An 18,957-nucleotide genomic window follows, 5' to 3' on the forward strand; every position below is an offset into this window, starting at 1 on the left:
AGTTACATCTTAAAAGGAGCAATAAGTAATTTTTCCATGGATAACTTCACATTATGAAACCATTATACTGACACCAGCGACCTGGATATTTAATAGATTCTGTACTAAATTTATTTTAAACATGTTCGCCTCTATGTGGGGGACTTGCTCTATGGACCACAAACTGACTCATTTTAGGACTAAAAAGTAATTAGATCCTCTTAAGAGATCTGCACTTTATAGAGAGGAAAAAAAAGTAAAAAATAATAAAGCAATTTAATAAATATTGTTTGCTACCTTTTGGTGATAAAAATTACTTGTTGCACCTTTAAATCTGTGGTTTGATATTGCTGTGCATGATCACGGCCCAACTTGTAGTCATGGCCAAACTTGCTTTTCAGCACTTTATGCTGAGAAGTCTTAGTCATTTTCCTGAGTGGGTTCATTTGAACTAAGAATTACTGGAAAGCAGAAATTAATCAACTAAATAGGTCAAACCAAATCCTTATTTAGTGGACAGTTCAAGAGAATCTGCTCAGGGAACTAAAAAAAATAGTACAGTATTTCAGTTTAAACTAATATGCATAATGGGGTTTACTTTGTGTATGTTTTCTGTATAAAGCGCAGTGAAAGGTGATTGCATGAGCCATGTCTCACACAGGCCGTCGTGTTAAGCCAGTGGGCCACTTTTCCTCACAGCTGTAGAAAAAGCATGAGAAGCGCAGAAAGAAATCTTTTCTGATTTTTATTTTATTTTATTTTTTATTTATTATACTTATTGTAAACTAACAGTGCATGTTCTGTTACTATGCTTAATACAATATTCTGGAACGCATTTGCATTTGGTAAATTAACTTGTTATAAAATAATGACACTATGTTTAACCATCACTTTAAGCATCAATTGTAAAACCATAATCAGTCAGTCATTCATATCGCTATCGAGGTATTAAGCATAAATACCAAGGTATGATATAGCCCCATTAGCTTTCCAAACACATTAAAGCTTTGCAGGCCCTTTTTCTGTCATTAGTATAAGCAAGCAGAGTGGGGCAGTTAGACAGTAAGCGTAAACATTCCTCTACAAAACTGGATTGTGTTGGAAGATTTATAATAAACTAACACCAGACACACACACACAGTGTCCCATTCATAGGCTCTTTCAAAGTGACCTCCTATATAAACTATAACAACCTTGAGCAAGAACCAGGAAGGAAGTATTTTCTCACCAAGGGAACAACACAACTCTTACAGCTTGGCTAAATCCTAACTGGCTGCATGTAACAGGCTCACTCAAATGGTCTGCACAGATTCCTCAGGCAGAGAATGCATTATGCTCGAGTTACACCAAACGCATACCTGTCCTTTCCTGTTGACACCAATGATCCCGGAAGTGGCCTCGTGAGGTGCTGTAACAAAAATGGTCTCCCCACTGATTCGGTTCATGTAGATACATGTTCCTGTCTCCAGGTCGTACAGGTGGATGTAGCCATACTTGGTAATAAGGAACACAACATCCTGTTTTGGGCTGATCTGTTAAAAAGAGGAAACGCACATCAACTCAACCACTGAATATTACTCCTGAATGATTTGTTGACAAATTCATTCATCTTTACAATGATTCTCATAAAAATATTTAAATGGCCTGTATTGTGTTTACTTCTATGGGCGCTCAGTACACTTGTGAAGACCTGTTTCTCCCCCACAGTACACTAAAGCAACTTTGCCTTGTGTGAAATCCCAAAGCCCACCCCCATACAGCACATACACCAACCCATCCCAGCACACACCTGCATGGCCACAGGGAAATCATTCTGAGCTTCAGGAGGGAAGAATACATCCACGGCTTTCTTTGGAAAAGGCTGGTTACCAGTTGGTGGAGTCCCCACCTCAATGATGTGGAGCTAAAATCACAACAATAAAGACATCATTGCAACAGCACATGCTATTCTGTGATCATAATAGTGCTTACATGTTTTCTGTGTAAAACGCAGTGAAAGGTGATGGTAAGGAGACAAACTGGTCTTACACAGTCTGTGCTGTGTATGCTAATAAAGTGCTGTACTTAACCAAGTTCTCCAAATGCGCTTAAGTCTCAAACATGTCATTGAATGTAATTTTGTGACAGTTAACCAAATGGCAAAACCAATGTTACACTGGGTTACTGTTACCTAACTCAGAGTAACCAGCATCAGAGTGCTGCTAACAAACACTGAAGAGCTGTCAGTGCCACGTAGCACGCATGAAGTGTAGCACATGTTGGTGATTAAATTGGGTCCCCAGTGTAAAGTTGGACAGGTGCAGACATGCCTTTCCTCCGGCCTGGCCCCGCACGGCGAAGCAAAACAGGGTCGACTCCTCTGTGTTTCCGTCCATCTTGAACTGGGCGAAGCTGGCCGCGTGGCCCTCGATGGGCTGAGAGACCTTCCTGTCCACGGAGTACAGCTGCATAGCCCCTACCACTCGGTTTTGCTGCCAATACAAAACACTTCAGCGACGGTGAACCCATTTCATTGAGGCAGCTTTTGACACAATGAGGCACTTAATATTAAGTTTCTGCTTGAACAAGCTTCCAGTACATGAGAACATGCTTATACATGATTCCAACACACGCCATCATGCAAGGTAAGCTCTCGCGTATGCACCTGCATTAACATTTAGACACTGAATAATTCAAACAGACAAATTCACATATTTCATAACAAAACGACCGAGGCACCTGGGCAGAGATGCCGATAAGGAGTAGCCACTTCTGCTTGGCGTCAGTGCGATAGTTGATGATTTGACAGCCTGCTAGGCTGGAGTGGCGGTCAAACACTTTTACTGGCTGCGAATCTCCCTCCATGCTCCAATGGTAGACGGCGTTATCGGTCACCAAGGCAACTGTGTTGAGGGAGATCCACTTCCAGAAGGTGACATCATCAGTCATGGTGTGTGCCTTCATCTTACTCTTCATTTCAATGTTAAAGATCTGAAGGGTTTTCGAAGCTATAATGGAGTGAATAAGACATGCAAGAGTTCAATACAGGTCTGACAATTGGCATACACGCACGCGTGCGCGCACACACACACACACACACACACACACACACACACACACACACACACACACACACACAAATAGTAAAATTAAGATAGCTAATTCCACTTGATCGTCATCAAGTAAAGGTTTTTGATAGCCATGGCATCAGGCATGTGTGCCATGAGCTAGAAGCTGCACAGCGGTTAGATAGAGACGAAGCGAAGACAGGAAAGACAAAGCAATGTGGAAAAGATGACTGATAATCCCATAATCCCTCCTTCGGCTGCATTCATGTAGATTACATTTTACAGGAATACAGCAAGGATGTTCTGGGATAACTGAAGGGCTCCACTCTAATTTTGGCAAGAGCAGGTGGTCACATGACTGATTTCACTTTAATGACCACACTGTGAGACAAGCTTATTTGTTTAAAGGATAAAGGGAAGTCTGTTAACTAGTAAATTCCAACAGACTATTTAAACAGATATACAGACATTTAGTCAGAAGTAGTAAGTTATAAACATGATCCATGTGGCCGTATAAACTGGCCAATGCAATTCTAAAAAATTGGGAAGCAGGAGTGGAAAATCACAAAACAGAGCGTGTTTTCCGCAGAGGTGCAGATGCATCCAACCCATGAATAAGCCGAGGAAAATTATAAATTAAAGCACAGTAGGGTAAAAATCCTGCATTAGCTTTCATTGGTTACAGCAGATTAACGTGTTTTAGACGCATGAGAATATGATTCCACTGTCACCTGATGATTAAATAAGATTGCCTCTGTCGAGCACAGGGCAAGGAGAGAACAAGCACAGTAGGTTAGTGGGGGGGGGGGGGGTGTCAGTCTGCAACCAGCACCATCCCGAGTAACAGGGCGATGCTGGCGCATTTAAAAAGCATGTCTTTTATATTACACAGGGCATTACCTGCAGACAATTTAACTAGGTTGAGGGAGTTGTGAAGGACTGACCCATATTGGCACAATCTGAACAGATGTAATGCTTGTGAAGTAGGCTAATGAAAGAACTCTGGCCACAAATAGCACATCAAATCACAACTAATCTGCCCACATTCTGCTATTGCATCTGTGATGGGTCTTCTAATGCTGGTTTATTTTCACAGTCAATCACAAAGCACTGCTGGCTAATCTGATGTACCAGATTAAAATGAACCTTCATAATCTATTGAGTAGATTATGACCATCAGACAGTGACATGATGAGAGAAAATAAAAGCCTTGATCGACAGTGACGTTCCTGTTACTGGGTCATTCATTTAACTACACTTCACAAAGGCTGTAAGAAGTGTCTGTTTCATTTTAATAATTTTAGGAGTCAATTTAAACTTTACCAGACACACTAAACTGGGCAACAAAAATGGTTAAAATAAAGATAAGAATTAAAATAAAGTAGTTGAACACTAGCTCTATGCTCGGAAGAAGCTGGCCTCTATTATGAGTACTAGAAGCACCTGCTTCCTGAATCCATATAACTTTATTTACCCACATATAAACTAGTCGAACAGAGTGGCCTACTTTAGCATACATGTAGATAGGCACACTCTGTGAAGGTGACGAATGGATCTCAAATTGGCAAGCAATGCAAACTTGTATGAGAAAATGTTTAAAAGAGGGGGAAACCCAGACATTTATTAATTATTAATTACTTGTCTTAGAAAATCAATATGAAGAACGCATTCACACTGTGAATATTGCAAAAGTCAAATCCTGTTTAACAATGGTCTTGGTTTAGTTGCCAAACTAAATTGCTAACAGGGAGCTATTAGAGTAGATAAGAGCTGGAGAATTGTAGACAAGAAATTTGTACAATGCCTATTATACATTATGTGGAATGGTGTGGGATTTAAGATAAAAATCCCAATTTCCATTAGATAAAAGTTCTTAAGAACTATAACATAAGAACCATCACATATCATACGAAAGCCATTTTTCCTTACATGAAAATTTCAATATTAAAGATTAATCTTGCCTGCACAACACACAAATGTGTCATTTAAGAGTGTGCATGCAGTAACAGCAGCTAAAACTTAAATTTTGATTGCAAAAACAGGATTGTAACTTTCACAAGTCAGAGTACTTAAATGTTCACTCACCGTCTGCATACACATAAGAAAGCATTAACAAAAAAAAGAAAACAAAAACAAAGCAATTATGGCCGCAGGCCAAAAATCAAGCCATCAAAAGTATCATCAAAGAAGGAGCTATGCTACAACTGGCTAAATATGAAAATGATGGTACACAAATGTCAACAAAGAAATAAATCATTTCATAAAGAAAAAGGAGGAATATCTACTACATCTGCAAACATGGATGAGGCACTGTGATATGCAAATCAATGATATTCTACCAAGAATGAATGTACAGGGATTTTTTGTTTTTTTAAACAACAAAAAAAAAACAGCATTGAAAATATCTGAAGCTCTACCTGAGCATCTCCACTTGTATAAAATGATTCAGTTCCTTTCAAAACGCTCCAAACGGAACGGAGGAAAGGGTGGGGTGTTTACCTTTCAGTGCGATGACTTTGCTGGCAGGGTTCATGATGGCGCTGTCTGCGGAGATGGGCCGGCGGATGGGGCTGTTTGGGTCGGCCATGTCGATGATCACCACCTGAGCCTGTTCACCCACCTTCTCTCGGACACAGATGAATTTGTCCGACTCCATAGTCAGGGTGCTGAACCCGATGTTGGCCGGGTTGATCCCCAAATTCTGAAGCTGAAGACACAACATATGCAACATTTTAGCCCAGGGAAGAAAACACAGAAAGACATTTCTGCCACTTAATATGAGATGTCAGTCAATCCTCTTTGACTGTTAACTATTATGATAATCAAGAGCTATATGGATTAAAATGGCTTTGCCTCAATTAAGGAGAGCTAATGCAGGCACTAATCAAGATCAGACAAAGGATATTTTACAATTTAATTCAAAAACCCACATAAAATAATTTATCCTGTGAATATTTTTATTATACCTAGAATAATAACAGTAAAAACACACTGAATGTTATGAAGAGATTAGCGCTATGACCAGGCAGTTATCCCACACACCTGGGGTGTGTGTGTGAGTGAGTGAGTGAGTGAGAATATCAACATCTGGTTTTAGCACATTAAAACATTAGAAACAAGCCATGTTCTAAACACTAATCTGGAATAAAACTTTTCCATCATCATCTCCAATCTTAAAACACACGTCAGATGTAGCACTACATTATAAAAGGTGCACCATGTAGCTTAACACATTTCTGACTGAAGGTGGTATCACTGTGTAGTGCATTACTCTAAGCACACCAATGCACAGACAAGCCCCCAAGTTCAACCTATTGCAACTACACTGAACGAAGTGTGCAGGAGTGGGTGGGAATGTAGGGCGGGCAGAGGGCCCACCAGGAGCCGGGCAAGACGCCGGCTTTGCATCACCACACCAACTGCTTCAGGAGATGCCACTCCTCTGTCTGAGCCATGGGAGCTGACAGCCCAAGTGCACGGTAGGAGAGCAACATGGAGCCTGATGCAACACAGTGGAGGAGAAAGGGCGGAGCCAGAGGCAGCACAGCGGAGTAAAGCAGGGCACCTCAGCTCTTACACTGCTAAACTACCCTGCCACTGCATTTACTACACATAAACCCAACAATCCAACTCTCATGCTTTAGAAAACCATATATATAAAATGCTCCAAAATATAATCTATGAGGAATGAGCTGAATGACGGAGGTAAAAAAAATCATTTAAAAATTTATTTAATGACAGTTATGGAGACTAACTGCATAGCTGTTTGGCTAATGCTGAAATTGCATCATTTGTGAAGGCTAAAGGGGAGTACAGTTTAATACTGTAGGTCCTACGTTCAGATCACATCAAATAGATCAGCAGCAACAAGGAGAAAAAACAAACAGGCGATACAGGGCTTTCATAAATCACCACCATCGTCTGCACAGCTCTGCAGCAGGGCTTTCAATTGTCTGCTACCGGCTACCAGCGCCAGGAGATGTCAGGACTGAGAGGTGACAGTGTAGCAGAGTGCTAAAATCCTGGCGTAACTGCACTCACTGCGTCTCCAACGGGTCTGAGAGACATAAGCTCCGTAAAGGTGCAGAGCTCTGCGTCCCGCACGCCAAGTGCGGTTTGCAGTCCGCAAGCTACGGTAAGACACACGGCCCACACAAGTAATCATTTCTGACTGAGGGGTCTCAACACCAGCACAGCCGAGCGTAATGCAGCACAGGCTGCGCTGAGGGACAGGCTTCACTCTCACGCCATCTCCCAGAGAACAGACTCTGCACCCTGATCCTAATACACAGAACAGTGCTCTGGTTTCTAGGAAGAGCTCAACAGAACTCCGGTCAATTTTTTATCAATAGAGAAAACAGAGGGCACACACCCATACACCACACCCACATTCTGTCACATGAGCAGAAAGTGAACACATGGCAAATCCATCACGTGCACTAGAGGTAGAGGGGGACTGTGAATTAATAACCGCAAATGGCTAAAGCATGATGGTGAAACCATCTCTAAAAGCGGTTGATTTTCTGATCCCTTTTGCCGACTGGCATGCAGTCCAACACATCCCTGACGATCACATACATCACTACCCAACAAAGTGTTGTCATTTTAAGGATATCCTGGCCAGGGAGAGAGACAATATTGAATCAAACGAAAAATGAAAGCTCCCTGCACCCTGGGGGGGGGGGGGGGGGGGGGGTTGGGGGGGTGAGAGAATATCCAACACAGCACTGCTGGATATTTCAGCTCTGCCACAGACACACTGCCAAACAGCAACTCTTCCCCCGTCAGAGATGACCATCTTACATGAGCTTCAGAAACTCTCTGGGAAAGCTCAGGATACTACAAAAGAACAAAGCAGGAAGCCTGCATTTCCCCAACAGTCCAAGAATCTTTGTTTAATAAAAAAGGCCTAATAGATGGTGTTTTATCCCAAAGCCTCCCTCGATTAACCACTCAGGGGTTTAGTCCAGCTTGGAATTCAAGTGGTGTGATTACGAGCAATTCTTGAGAGCAATTCTTTAGGTTTAATATTGACACTGGCTCAGATTTTCCTGGCACACACAATCAACTTCAAACCAAACAATAACTTTTTTTTAAGCTTCCGTATAGCTGTTTGGCAATCATATTAAGACTTAATCAAGTTTTTGCATGTTAATGAAAACCAAAAACTTGTTTACTCCTGTTGTGTAATATACATATGGGAGAATCATGAGAGCACAGAGAACCCGGCCTCCTGTCTAAAGGGAGATATTATACGGACTCTTGGACTGCTAGTCCAAGAGGAGTGCTGAGGAGGAGTACTGAAAAACAGTGAGTCAGCAAACACACGTAGAGAGAGAGGGAGGGAAAATTGATGAGGAAAGGAGAACTTCACTATAAAATCATGACTCCTATCAGACTGATGGCTTCCTTGGCAAAGCTCACTCTTCTGTCAGATCAGGCTGCACAGTTCACCCTGGCAGGAATTTCTCTCAGAACACAAGAATATTGGCTGTGTGGACACAAGGTCTGACCGGCACTCTGCAGTCTGGTGCACTCAGTGTCAACAAAATGGGGATATTTGCTATCAAACAAACGCAAGGAAAAAAAAAAAGTAAATAATAATAATAATAAAAATGACCCGTGTCTCAAAAAGCAGTGCCCTTCAACTAACAGCAAGCAGTGTTCCTTTGTAAACACACGGACTGGTTACACAAGCCTACGGCCGCTCCACACCCTTCTCGTAAGTCAGCAGGCTTCATTTACCTGCGAGCGTGGCCCGCTGCTCACCACACACAAAGCACGGTTCGAGTAAACAACCGGGGCAGTGTGCCACTTTCAGCTGAGGCACCTTTCACCCCACCAGCCTGTACTCAGTTACACTGGCATAGCTCTGAGATCTTCAGCGTAACCACTACCTCCCTGCCGAATCACGAAGTAACATGAGAGAAGCAAGCGGATGCCCTGGGGTCTTCTAATCTTGAGCAAATAAGTTGGTGCATCCTTTATACAAGCTGACTGCATATTCTCTTCATCACTACCAATGCCCCACAGGAAGCTCAACGGCCGTTATGACCCCCTACATGTGAGCAAGGGGCAAAGATGGCCGCTAGCTCAGCACTAACCCCTCGCGTCCTGCACCGGCTCAAGATCAGGGAAGAGCAAGGAAGGATATGTAATGTGCTGAGGCGTGCAGCGCTCTGCCATTCTCCACAACAGGAAGCAGCAACCTATTGTCTACTGAGCTAAAACAACATGTCGACGGCTGTCTCCACGGTCACCGCAAAAGACGGGAACGTGACCAGCCATGCGGTGGCACAGCAGAGACTGCTAAGGGAAGAGGAAAGGAAAAAGCTGGAATATTCTCTCTCTCTCTCTCTCTCTCTCTCTCTCTCGACACAGGATAATGAGCTGCATCCACACGAGGCAGTCATGAGTTGTCAGCAGGTTAGCAGTTGAAGGTTTAAAGATCAAATGAGCTCTAACACTTTAAGGTGAGATATTAAATGCTATACTACTGCTGTAAAACATCAAATATTTACTACTTAGCTTACCACCGCATGACCTGCTCCTGACAGACTGGCCCTGTTACACGTAGGCTGGAAAGTTTTGTACAAAACTTACACCTAATTTGACTTTTTTTTATGTTTCGATTTTGCTACTGCACTGTTTGATGGGAGCTCTAAAGCAGAAACTCATGTCCCATAGAACTGAATAGGGCACTGTCCTAGAGTCAAGCCATATCTACCAAGCGGTTGAGGAAGTTCTAACTTGACACTAGTTCAGCAATGTCATCTCTTCTCTTTCTACAACACAAACATGCTGGACCAATGTCATAAATTGGCCTGCATGAGACACTTTCCAATACTTTAAGAAGTAATGAGGCAACTAAGTGAATAATTTAACAGTGGTTAAGCAGTGTGGTTGAACTGGTGTTGGCCACAGGCTCCTTCTAACCCACAACTCCAACACCCACCAGAAGGCTAGAAATTGGGCATTTCTGTTTATCTGTTTATATAATCACTCATGGAACCATAATGCACTAGTACTGTAAAAGCCAGACATTATATATATATATATATATATATATATATATATATATATATATATATATATATATATATATCTATATATATATATATATCTATATATATATATATATATATATATATATATATATATATATATATATATATATATATATCTATATATATATATATATATATATATATATATATATATATATATCTATCTATATATATATATATATATATATATAATTTGTATATAAAAATAAAAGCCAAGCTATAAGCAAGTAAGCCTGAATCAGGTCATATTCTTAAACTTATTCAAAGGCCCAGGTTATGCTTGTCTTTATTATAGACTTTTTTTAAGATGGCAAAAATTGCATCTTATATAACATATGTGGAATGTTTTCTTCTGAAGTATGTATGGATGCCCAAGCCAAAGTTCCTTCATAATAAAGTGAATCTTGAGATGCAAGAAGAGTTCTTGCTCAGTTCTTGATGTTCATGTTTTCTTTCATGGAGAAATCACAACAGACAGGTAAAACAAAAAAGCACAACACACAACTCTGGGTATCAAGCAAATTGCATAATTTAGCACTAGAGTTAGAAGACTAGTGAAAAAAGTGTGACCAGGTTTATGGTAAAGTAGTATGCCTGCAAACTCTTGTCACACTTAGATATATGTCCACACACAACTGAGATCCAGAAGCAATGTGACCCAGGCCGCTTCAACAGGTGGATTTTCAGAGCGGGCAACATCGGCTCTAAGAATGTTGATACCTTACAGTTAATGTGCCCCTGTGTGATCAGACCATACACTATCTAAAAAGGTTCATTGCCATAGTGAATTACTGAGCCAAAGCACTGGGACAGTTTGTAAGCATTGCTTAATGTCAGCAGCATAAGATAAGCCTGAGTTTGCTTACTTGTAAATGCATGCAAGTAAGCCCTGACACTTTCATTAGAATGCATGCTACATATGCACAAATGCACATTTACATTCTGTGGTTCCTGAATAGCATATGAGGTATTGATTTGTTTCGATGGTGGATACACCAAAAGTACAACCATTTAAAATGTTATCAAAAACAGCACTTTTACAGTTGAAAGAGGAAAAAAGTGAACTTGTCACCTAGAAAGATGAAATTTAAATATTACTAAAACAAAAGTCTTAAAGTCTAATACCTTTCAAATTTTAATGGCAATAAGCATCAATAGCAGTGATTAACCACCTCCCCATCTCTCCTGTGCTGAACAGTAATAAATAAAGTAACTTTTCAAAGAAGTATAATATGAATTTTGGTGTCGGTTCCAGCCAAGAATGTTTATTGTTGTGGATCACTAGATTTGATATATGCAGAACACAAATCACCTTGAGGAAGAAACACTCATCACGTGCAGGAGTGAATGCACAGAGCTTAATACTCTGAAAATAGCATGTCAAACAAGCAGCCTCTGATGACTCGTCATGCGAAATGACCTTGACACACCAGAAGTCATATACCCCTAACTTGACGCATTCAATTCACTGCAGCCTTATTACAGATAATGAGGCTCTTTATCTCATTCAAGTCTCAGCAGCTCCTAACTGGGCCGAACTGACAACAAATCAGTAAAAAATTACCATTTTGACCTTTACAATTACTTAATCAAATAAACCTGTAAATGATGTCACTGGTCAAATCACACACTGCATCATACAGAATATGTAGAAAAGGCTCTACTCATCAAATGAGTGCACTAATTAAGCTCAGGAATTTCACTTTGTATTTACTACCAAGGCACTGGCCAAAAACATTCCTTCATGCAGATTACAATTTTGGGCAGTATGGAATCTGCAGCCCCCATGATTTCATACAAGGCCCAGCAGACATTAAATTGGTCCTACACTCATTAGAGTTAGGTCATTAGGCTAGTATGTCTGATGTTAACGAAACACGCGTCTGACAATTGTACTACAAAGCAGATGCTTTACAAGCAACTAATGCCAAGATCACACACGATTTTCGCCCGGATTTTCAGGATCGGTTTTGGAGGTCGCAGAGAAAAACTCCAGATCGGGGGCAAATGAGCGTTCTTTCGTGTCTCGAAAATCGGCTCTCGGCAGCCGTGTGTGAATTTATTCAAAGACACTACTCGAGAGGCTGGCCGGTCATTCGCAGAGCCCCTAAGAATATCTAGCATGTTAAATATCTGGACCTGATGACGACGAGTCCAAATCCTGTACTCTAGATTCTTCTATATGCTGCAACCAGGTTATGACTAGCTATGAGTGCGGCTGCAACGGAGTGAGGAGACACACATTCGTTCATATATATATACACACACACAGATTTTATATATTACACACACACACATATATATATATATATATATATATATATATATATATATATATACATACATACATACACATACATACACGATCAAAAGTAAAACCAGTACTTTAATTCTCGCGTGTTTTCGTGAAAAACCGTAGTTTGCAGACCAGACAGACTCGTCGGATGGTGAAAGGTCTTGTAGTACGTGATGCCCCATGTAGCGAAACGTCAATTTCAAGACAAACAATTGTGTAGTGTGACCATTACAGTGATCTGACGATTCTGAAAGTCATATAGTGTGTCCGTGGCATATATAGCCCTGCTGTTGCGTTATATGCCGAGAGGCGTGGTCATATGTGGGTGCACCTGCACAACCCAACCAGGTAACTTTAAGGTGCATGGCCGGCTAAACTGGCCTTGTACTGTCCCTACAATATGATGATTCACATACACAACAGTTGTTACTTAAGCAAACGTTGCTCAAGATTTCTGGACGGCTGATAGTAACCCGAAAACTGCTTCATTGCTAGGACAGTAAAATGACTAGTTCAGTTGGGTTATGGGTTCCGGGTACAACCGACAACTTTGTGTGACATACTTCGAACAACATATATTAATGTTGTACATGTTTACACATTTAGCGTTAGTGACATGAAATTGCAAATTAAAATAGCTAGTTACCCATCTAGCCAGCCCGCTACCTGACAGCTTAACCCATTCACTAGCCGTCTACTGTGTAATCAGACGTTCAAAGCAAGGCTGTCGACCCACAAGCCTAGCTGGAGAAATGATTAATAAAAGCCATCTAGGGATCAAAAGCACTTCTGTGATTCAACCAATTCAAATTCAAATTAGCCGAACAGCTGCGACAACCAAACTAGCTAACCCAACCAACCCAGTTACTGGTGGCCTTACTGGTCCCAGTAAGCTTGGCTAGCTAGCTCGGCTAAGAATGGTTAGCCACTGAAACGGAGTGTGGGGCCAAACGATAAAAATTAAGGGTAGTAATCTAAAATATACCTGCAGGTGTTCCTGAAACCTGATGGGCAGGATCTGAGCCATGACGGTCCTTGCTCCCTCTGCGATAATAGCTACTAGCTAACGGCTAAACGACCGCAGCTCGCGCTGTCTCTTTGGCCCGAGGACGGTTGGCGGTTGGCGTCCGAACGACCTGACAGGGCGCTTCTCTCTCCGCGACGGTGCCGTGGGGGAAAACGTTGGTTTAGCTACTGTAGTCGCCCGATGAGCGTTAAATAGGCGCTTCAACTCCAGAATGACAATCCGCGGCCGCTAGACTGAAATCGGAGAGCCTGCAATGGCGACCGAACCTGTCTGGGGTAGAACCATTCCGGAAGCGGGTCTGGAGTGGTACGCGGCGGAGGGATACAGACACGGATGTTTGACATTTAAATCTGCGGCTTCGTGTACGACTGATATTTTGAATTTGCTGGCACGTTAACGTGAAGAGTTGTAGTATTTAAAAAAATAGACATTAAATGATAAAGTTAGATTATGACCACTAAAGACGATCCGAATCTAGCGGCACTACTTCTTTGGAATTCGCCCTTTGATATTTGCCACATCATTTGTACTCATGGACTGACGTCAGTTCCGATGTCATCACGTTTTACGGATCAAGAGCGGTGTAAAAAAAAGTGATAAACCTTTACTTAAAAGACAAAGTTTACTCTTCTGGCACCAAAATCCGCTCCTTCTTGATAATTAAGAGATATCAGAAACTGTAGGCTACCTTGACTGATAGTGATATGATACCCGGACTGATACATCAATAGGCTACAGTAGCACGAACGCTTCTGGAAGCCGCCAAATGCGGCTTTTCAGCTCCTGTTGCATTTTCCGCAGAGTGCATTAAATTTCTCAAGATATTGACTATAACAACCTATTATACTTATACATTTACTGTTACTATTATTATTTCGCAAATAACGAATCTGGGAAATAAAACGTTTACCTATATATATATATATATATATATATATATATATATATATATATATAGCATAGCACAAACAAAACATTAAGCATAGTACTGATTAAATTTCCTTGTATTTTCTAAGGCATTTGATTAAGTGCAGCTTTCTTTACACTATTGCTTACTAAGTTAAAAATAAATGTATGATGACACACCACTATCCATGCTGTACTGGAACGTAATTGTGCAATAGCAGATACCATTAGCATAGCAGACCAACAATTGCTCTTTTTTTTTTTGGAGTCAGCAACCCTCTTTCCTGTGCAAGTCCAGATGTCTGTGTTCCACTGCTTAAACAGTAGGCCTTTAATGCAGACTCAGTATTATCTAGTACATAAAGGATATGGTATTGGCCAATACTATGGTATTGACCAATACTGACACACATCAGTGGGACAGTAAATAGTGATCACACCCCCCAATTGGTGGATCTGGATACATATGCTGCAGAAAACAACCTATGAGGAAGTGTACTAAACACTGGCATTTTATTTGTATATATGACAGGGGGTCTACTAATTAATATATGCAGAGTTACAATGGAATTAGACAAGTCTGACATAATGCCTTAGTGTCATCACCTGTGGAAGTATGTACTGGGCTGTTATAGGTGTTGTCACAATGAAATACAATTGTTTCCTCTTTCACTTCGTCAATTTGAAAGAAACTTTCTTAGCTCAGGAATAACTAAAAACTAAAACCATACAATAATCAATGTTCAGTGTAGCTATGTGTTACTAATTTGTTGACACCATAATAGCAGATATTTTCAGTTTGGGAATGTATATTTAAGAGATCCAAGATTCTGTGTGAGGGAATAACATATCAGTAATTCAAATTCACCATACCTGCATATTTTAAGCAAAAACATAATTGCCAACAGTGACAAAAACACAGAAGACATGTAAATAGCTATATACCAATAGAACAAGCAAAAATAAAAACAAAAATGTTTCAAAAAAGGGCGTACATCAAACTATAATGGGATTGTTCGCACTTGCTGCCACCTAGTGGCGACATTTGGAGTGTCTCGATATGCTTATGCATTTTATTTTCTGTCGTGGCTGTTAGAGCAATCCACTAGAATGCTGGAATAAACACCCATGAGAAATGTTGAATTTGATTAGAAATTGTATTTTAATGTAATCCATAATTTAAGTAGTCCGAGTAATACATACATCACTGTGAATAAATAAAACATTTGGTCACTTAATCTGAACTAAATCACTAAAGTATCAGTAAATAATCCCATTTAACATAAATACAGTACATAATTCCTTAACTATAAAATATTCAAATACTCAAAAATATTCCTAATCCAACACATACAAAGATTAAGTTATAAACACTTGATTACAAATCCTCTAAAGTGCAAAGAGTTATGTTACTTTAAAAAAATACAAGTCAAATTTGAAGGGAAAAAAGTGACAATTGAACTACAAAAATACGTTTTAAAAATTTGGTCAGTCATCTTAGTGGTATACTCAAAAACCTCTTCCTTCCTGTCAACATCGCTACAGTAGCTGCTCCGGCTGCACAGCCGAATATGGCGGTGCGTTGGGCCAGTATCCATGCTTGCTGCGATAGCTATGAGATACCCAGCCATTTGGTTTGAAGGAGAGGTTGTGTCTCACTGGGGGTCGGGGAGGGTAGTTTGGCCGAGGAGGGCCATGTCCTTTTCCTTGACCGAGATTCCTCCTGGATCCCGGGTGCCACATAGGAGTTGCAGGGTAGATAAGCTTTTCAAAACAATGCATGATCAAAACAGGTGTAATTACAGCCTTAAATTCACCATATATGTACATGTATGCATATCCTGTAACACATGGCAAACAACTTGATCAAGTTCACTTAATGACTAGTTAAAACAGCTTAATCTGTAGTTGCAGTCACATCAGTGTGATGCACTGAAGAACTATAAGCCATAATACCTGGTAAGGAGGGCGATGGGAGAAGCCAGTGATGTATCTTGGCTCCCTGCAACCATTGTCCTCATCTGAAGAAGATCCTGAATGATAATCAGATGTCACTCTCTCTACAGCACTTGTCACCTTCTTCGTAACATCTTCCTTATCATCATTGTCGTCACTTGAGAAACTTGCCACCGTGAAGGCAAGATTCCTTTCACCGTATCTTCAAAATATCAGAGAAGCAAAATTACAGTTTCTTATGCAATGCAAAGCAAGCAAACATATACAGTAAGGTAAGATGGATCAAGACAGATACAGACAGCAAGACCTGAAACAACACAGGAGTAACCAACATTTATATGTATGGAATTTAGCTGACGATAAAACCTTGAATCCACATATGACGTGAAGGATCGCTCACCTGCAGCACACCTGTCCTGGATCTACCCACAATGTGAGCTCTTTAGGGAGGCCAAGATCTGTGTACTGCACCCCACTCTCCACACAGGCCCGCAGCAATTCTGCATCCTCCTTATGGAATCGATTCACTCGAATACACCTGCAAGGTATTATAAAACTACATCAGCAAAAAACCCCAAATGCCAGCAAATGTGATTTCATTGCGACAGTCAAACTGAAAGAAGTAAAATGCAAAGATGGGGTTTCTCTGTGCCAAATCCATTGCAGCATAGATTTTCACTTAAGCACACATTCAAATCAAGTCATGAAGGTGTGTAAAGCAGTGTGTCCTCTACAACCATCATTTCAGGGGCTGTACCTGAAAGCCTGGCCCTTGCTGGGGTTGTCCGTATACCAGTGACCCCTAAACTTCTCCTGCAAAGCCACAGTCAGTCGTTCCACAAACAGGTCCACTTTCTCTGCTTCCAACTTCTCTGCCTTCTTAATCAACCGCTTAAGGAAAAACACCACAGCTGCAATTTCCTTCTTCATTGTTAGCTGTTGAGCCGAAACCCTGGTCCAAATTCTAGAAAGGAACATGAGTAACAATTTAACAGAAACATAATACATTATGGTATCGTTTTAATGAGCGATCGAAGTGTCTTGCAATGGTTAGTATTTTCTTCATTACTTTTCTCAGTGAAATCAAACCTTAAGTAAACAGTAGCAAGCGAGCCTTCATCGTCATTGGTGCATCACTTCCAGCACAAAAGTATCTCATGTGGCCCTTACCATTGCTAACGCGATCTAGTTCATCAACCAAGCTCCCACACGGTTAAATTCGGATTAATTAATCCGATTTAAGATGGCTACTTGTTTAGCCACGCGTGGGGTAAACCGAAGAATGACGTTATCTGACGAACTTCACCGGCGGGACAATCCCCGTAATGGCGCGCTCTTAACGTCCTAAACCGTCGCTTAGCTACAGAATCTAAGACAGCCCGTTGGGCTAATGGTGAACCCATGAAATAAATCAAATCACCAGTTTAAGTCGACATTAACGTCGTTAACGCAACACATTATAACACGAAAAATCAAAATTGTTCAAACATACGTTCAACAGCTAACCGAGGTTAGCTCGCTTGCTACTAACGCCCAGGCACAGTGCTAAGCTAAGATAACTAGCTCAGCTAGGTTATTTTAACTAGCTACTGCTATTTTCAAGAGCTTCACTTAAATATTCGGGTAGAATAGCTACCAATACTTTCACAATGAGACGGTATCTGTTTTAATTCTACCTCAAGTTAGATGGCTCCTCATTCAGTTATCTTAGCTATCTTAGCTAGGGATATACCAGCAACGCTAACCACTAATCCAAGGAAACGTTTCACGCAAACCATTTGACTTACTCGTCGTCGCAATTTGTTGATTATTCTTCAAAAAAAATTTTTTTTTTGTTACTGGATCACCCATGTTCTGATGGATATCTAAAAAAAACAAAAGAAAACACTTACTGAAGTCTCCGTTTATGAACATGTGGATGAACTCCTGCCTCTTCCAGACACTAGTAGATCCTGTTGAATGCAAGACTTAAACCAAGCCCCTCTCTGATGGGGGCGTGGTAATAAAGGGACCTCCCATTTGAACCCTTTCAGGAGTCGGTTCTATTGAAGAAACAATATGTAATATTTTTACTGTACTAAATCAGAAAATGACCATGATATATCATCAGGGATTAAGGAAACATACTAAATTGAAACTCTATACGTCGAACAAATTCTGGCATCCAAATCCATTAATGTAATTAATGTCATCCCTAGCTATATATAGATATATGCTTTTTCAATCTTGTGACTGAATCCATTGGATATGCTCAAATTTAAGAAGAGCTGAATAGCTAGGTAGACATCATAGTAAATTGATGCAATATTTTCTGTGTAAATAGGTTTATTATGGCATATTCTATTTAGCTATGAATGTCCAAGCTCCTCTACCCCACCTCTACCATCCTTGAGAGCATTTGGTGTAACCTGAGGCTCCAGCAAAAGCTGAGCTGTTCATTACGCAAGTTGCAAAGAGCCCCACAAATTAACAAATTACTTAAGGGCCCTGCCTCTACCTCATGTCAAAGCAGGTGCCAACGTTTACAACTTCAATGAGAAGATGAAGTGGAACGATTCTTTCTTCTGTTTACAAAAAGAGGGGAAAAAAATAATCACGAGTGTGTCCTGCGGGAAGAACAATCAGATAAATTTGTGTTCTCTCATTCCCAAGTTTGATGTGAGAAAATAGTAATGTTAA

At 40.6% G+C, this 18,957-nt stretch overlaps 2 protein-coding genes across 6 annotated transcripts in view; both read right to left on the reverse strand.

The window, feature by feature from the left end:
• cltca (clathrin, heavy chain a (Hc)) overlaps positions 1–13,716 on the reverse strand; it is a 37,602-nt gene extending 23,886 nt beyond the window's left edge. For 2 of the 4 annotated variants that reach the window (XM_035535970.1, XM_035535968.1), the window contains exons 1-7: positions 13,375–13,716; positions 5,526–5,733; positions 5,112–5,114; positions 2,698–2,966; positions 2,289–2,450; positions 1,769–1,882; positions 1,338–1,511 (exon numbers count right to left, since the gene is read on the reverse strand). In XM_035535970.1, the coding sequence (XP_035391863.1) occupies positions 1,338–1,511; positions 1,769–1,882; positions 2,289–2,450; positions 2,698–2,966; positions 5,112–5,114; positions 5,526–5,733; positions 13,375–13,416 (972 nt within the window). In that variant the 5' untranslated portion in view covers positions 13,417–13,716. The remainder of the gene's footprint in view (positions 1–1,337; positions 1,512–1,768; positions 1,883–2,288; positions 2,451–2,697; positions 2,967–5,111; positions 5,115–5,525; positions 5,734–13,374) is intronic. The other 2 variants (XM_035535971.1, XM_035535969.1) reach the window with 1 other exon arrangement.
• Positions 13,717–15,460: 1,744 nt separating this feature from the next.
• Positions 15,461–18,251, reverse strand: btg3 (B-cell translocation gene 3). 2 transcript variants are annotated; one of them, XM_027022122.2, is made up of 5 exons: positions 18,171–18,251; positions 17,036–17,242; positions 16,679–16,816; positions 16,279–16,480; positions 15,461–16,086 (listed from the first exon to the last, which is right to left on the reverse strand). In XM_027022122.2, exons 2-5 carry the CDS (start codon positions 17,206–17,208, stop codon positions 15,862–15,864), a joined length of 738 nt encoding a protein of 245 aa, XP_026877923.2. In that variant the 5' UTR covers positions 17,209–17,242; positions 18,171–18,251; the 3' UTR covers positions 15,461–15,861. The 2 variants fall into 2 exon arrangements, with proteins under 2 accessions (XP_026877923.2, XP_026877924.2); XM_027022123.2 differs by lacking the exon at positions 18,171–18,251 and adding an exon at positions 17,449–17,467.
• Positions 18,252–18,957: the final 706 nt, after the last annotated feature.

Source organism: Electrophorus electricus, chromosome 17 (genome assembly GCF_013358815.1).
Source record: "Electrophorus electricus isolate fEleEle1 chromosome 17, fEleEle1.pri, whole genome shotgun sequence".
In the NCBI taxonomy this organism is placed as follows: Eukaryota; Metazoa; Chordata; class Actinopteri; order Gymnotiformes; family Gymnotidae; genus Electrophorus; species Electrophorus electricus.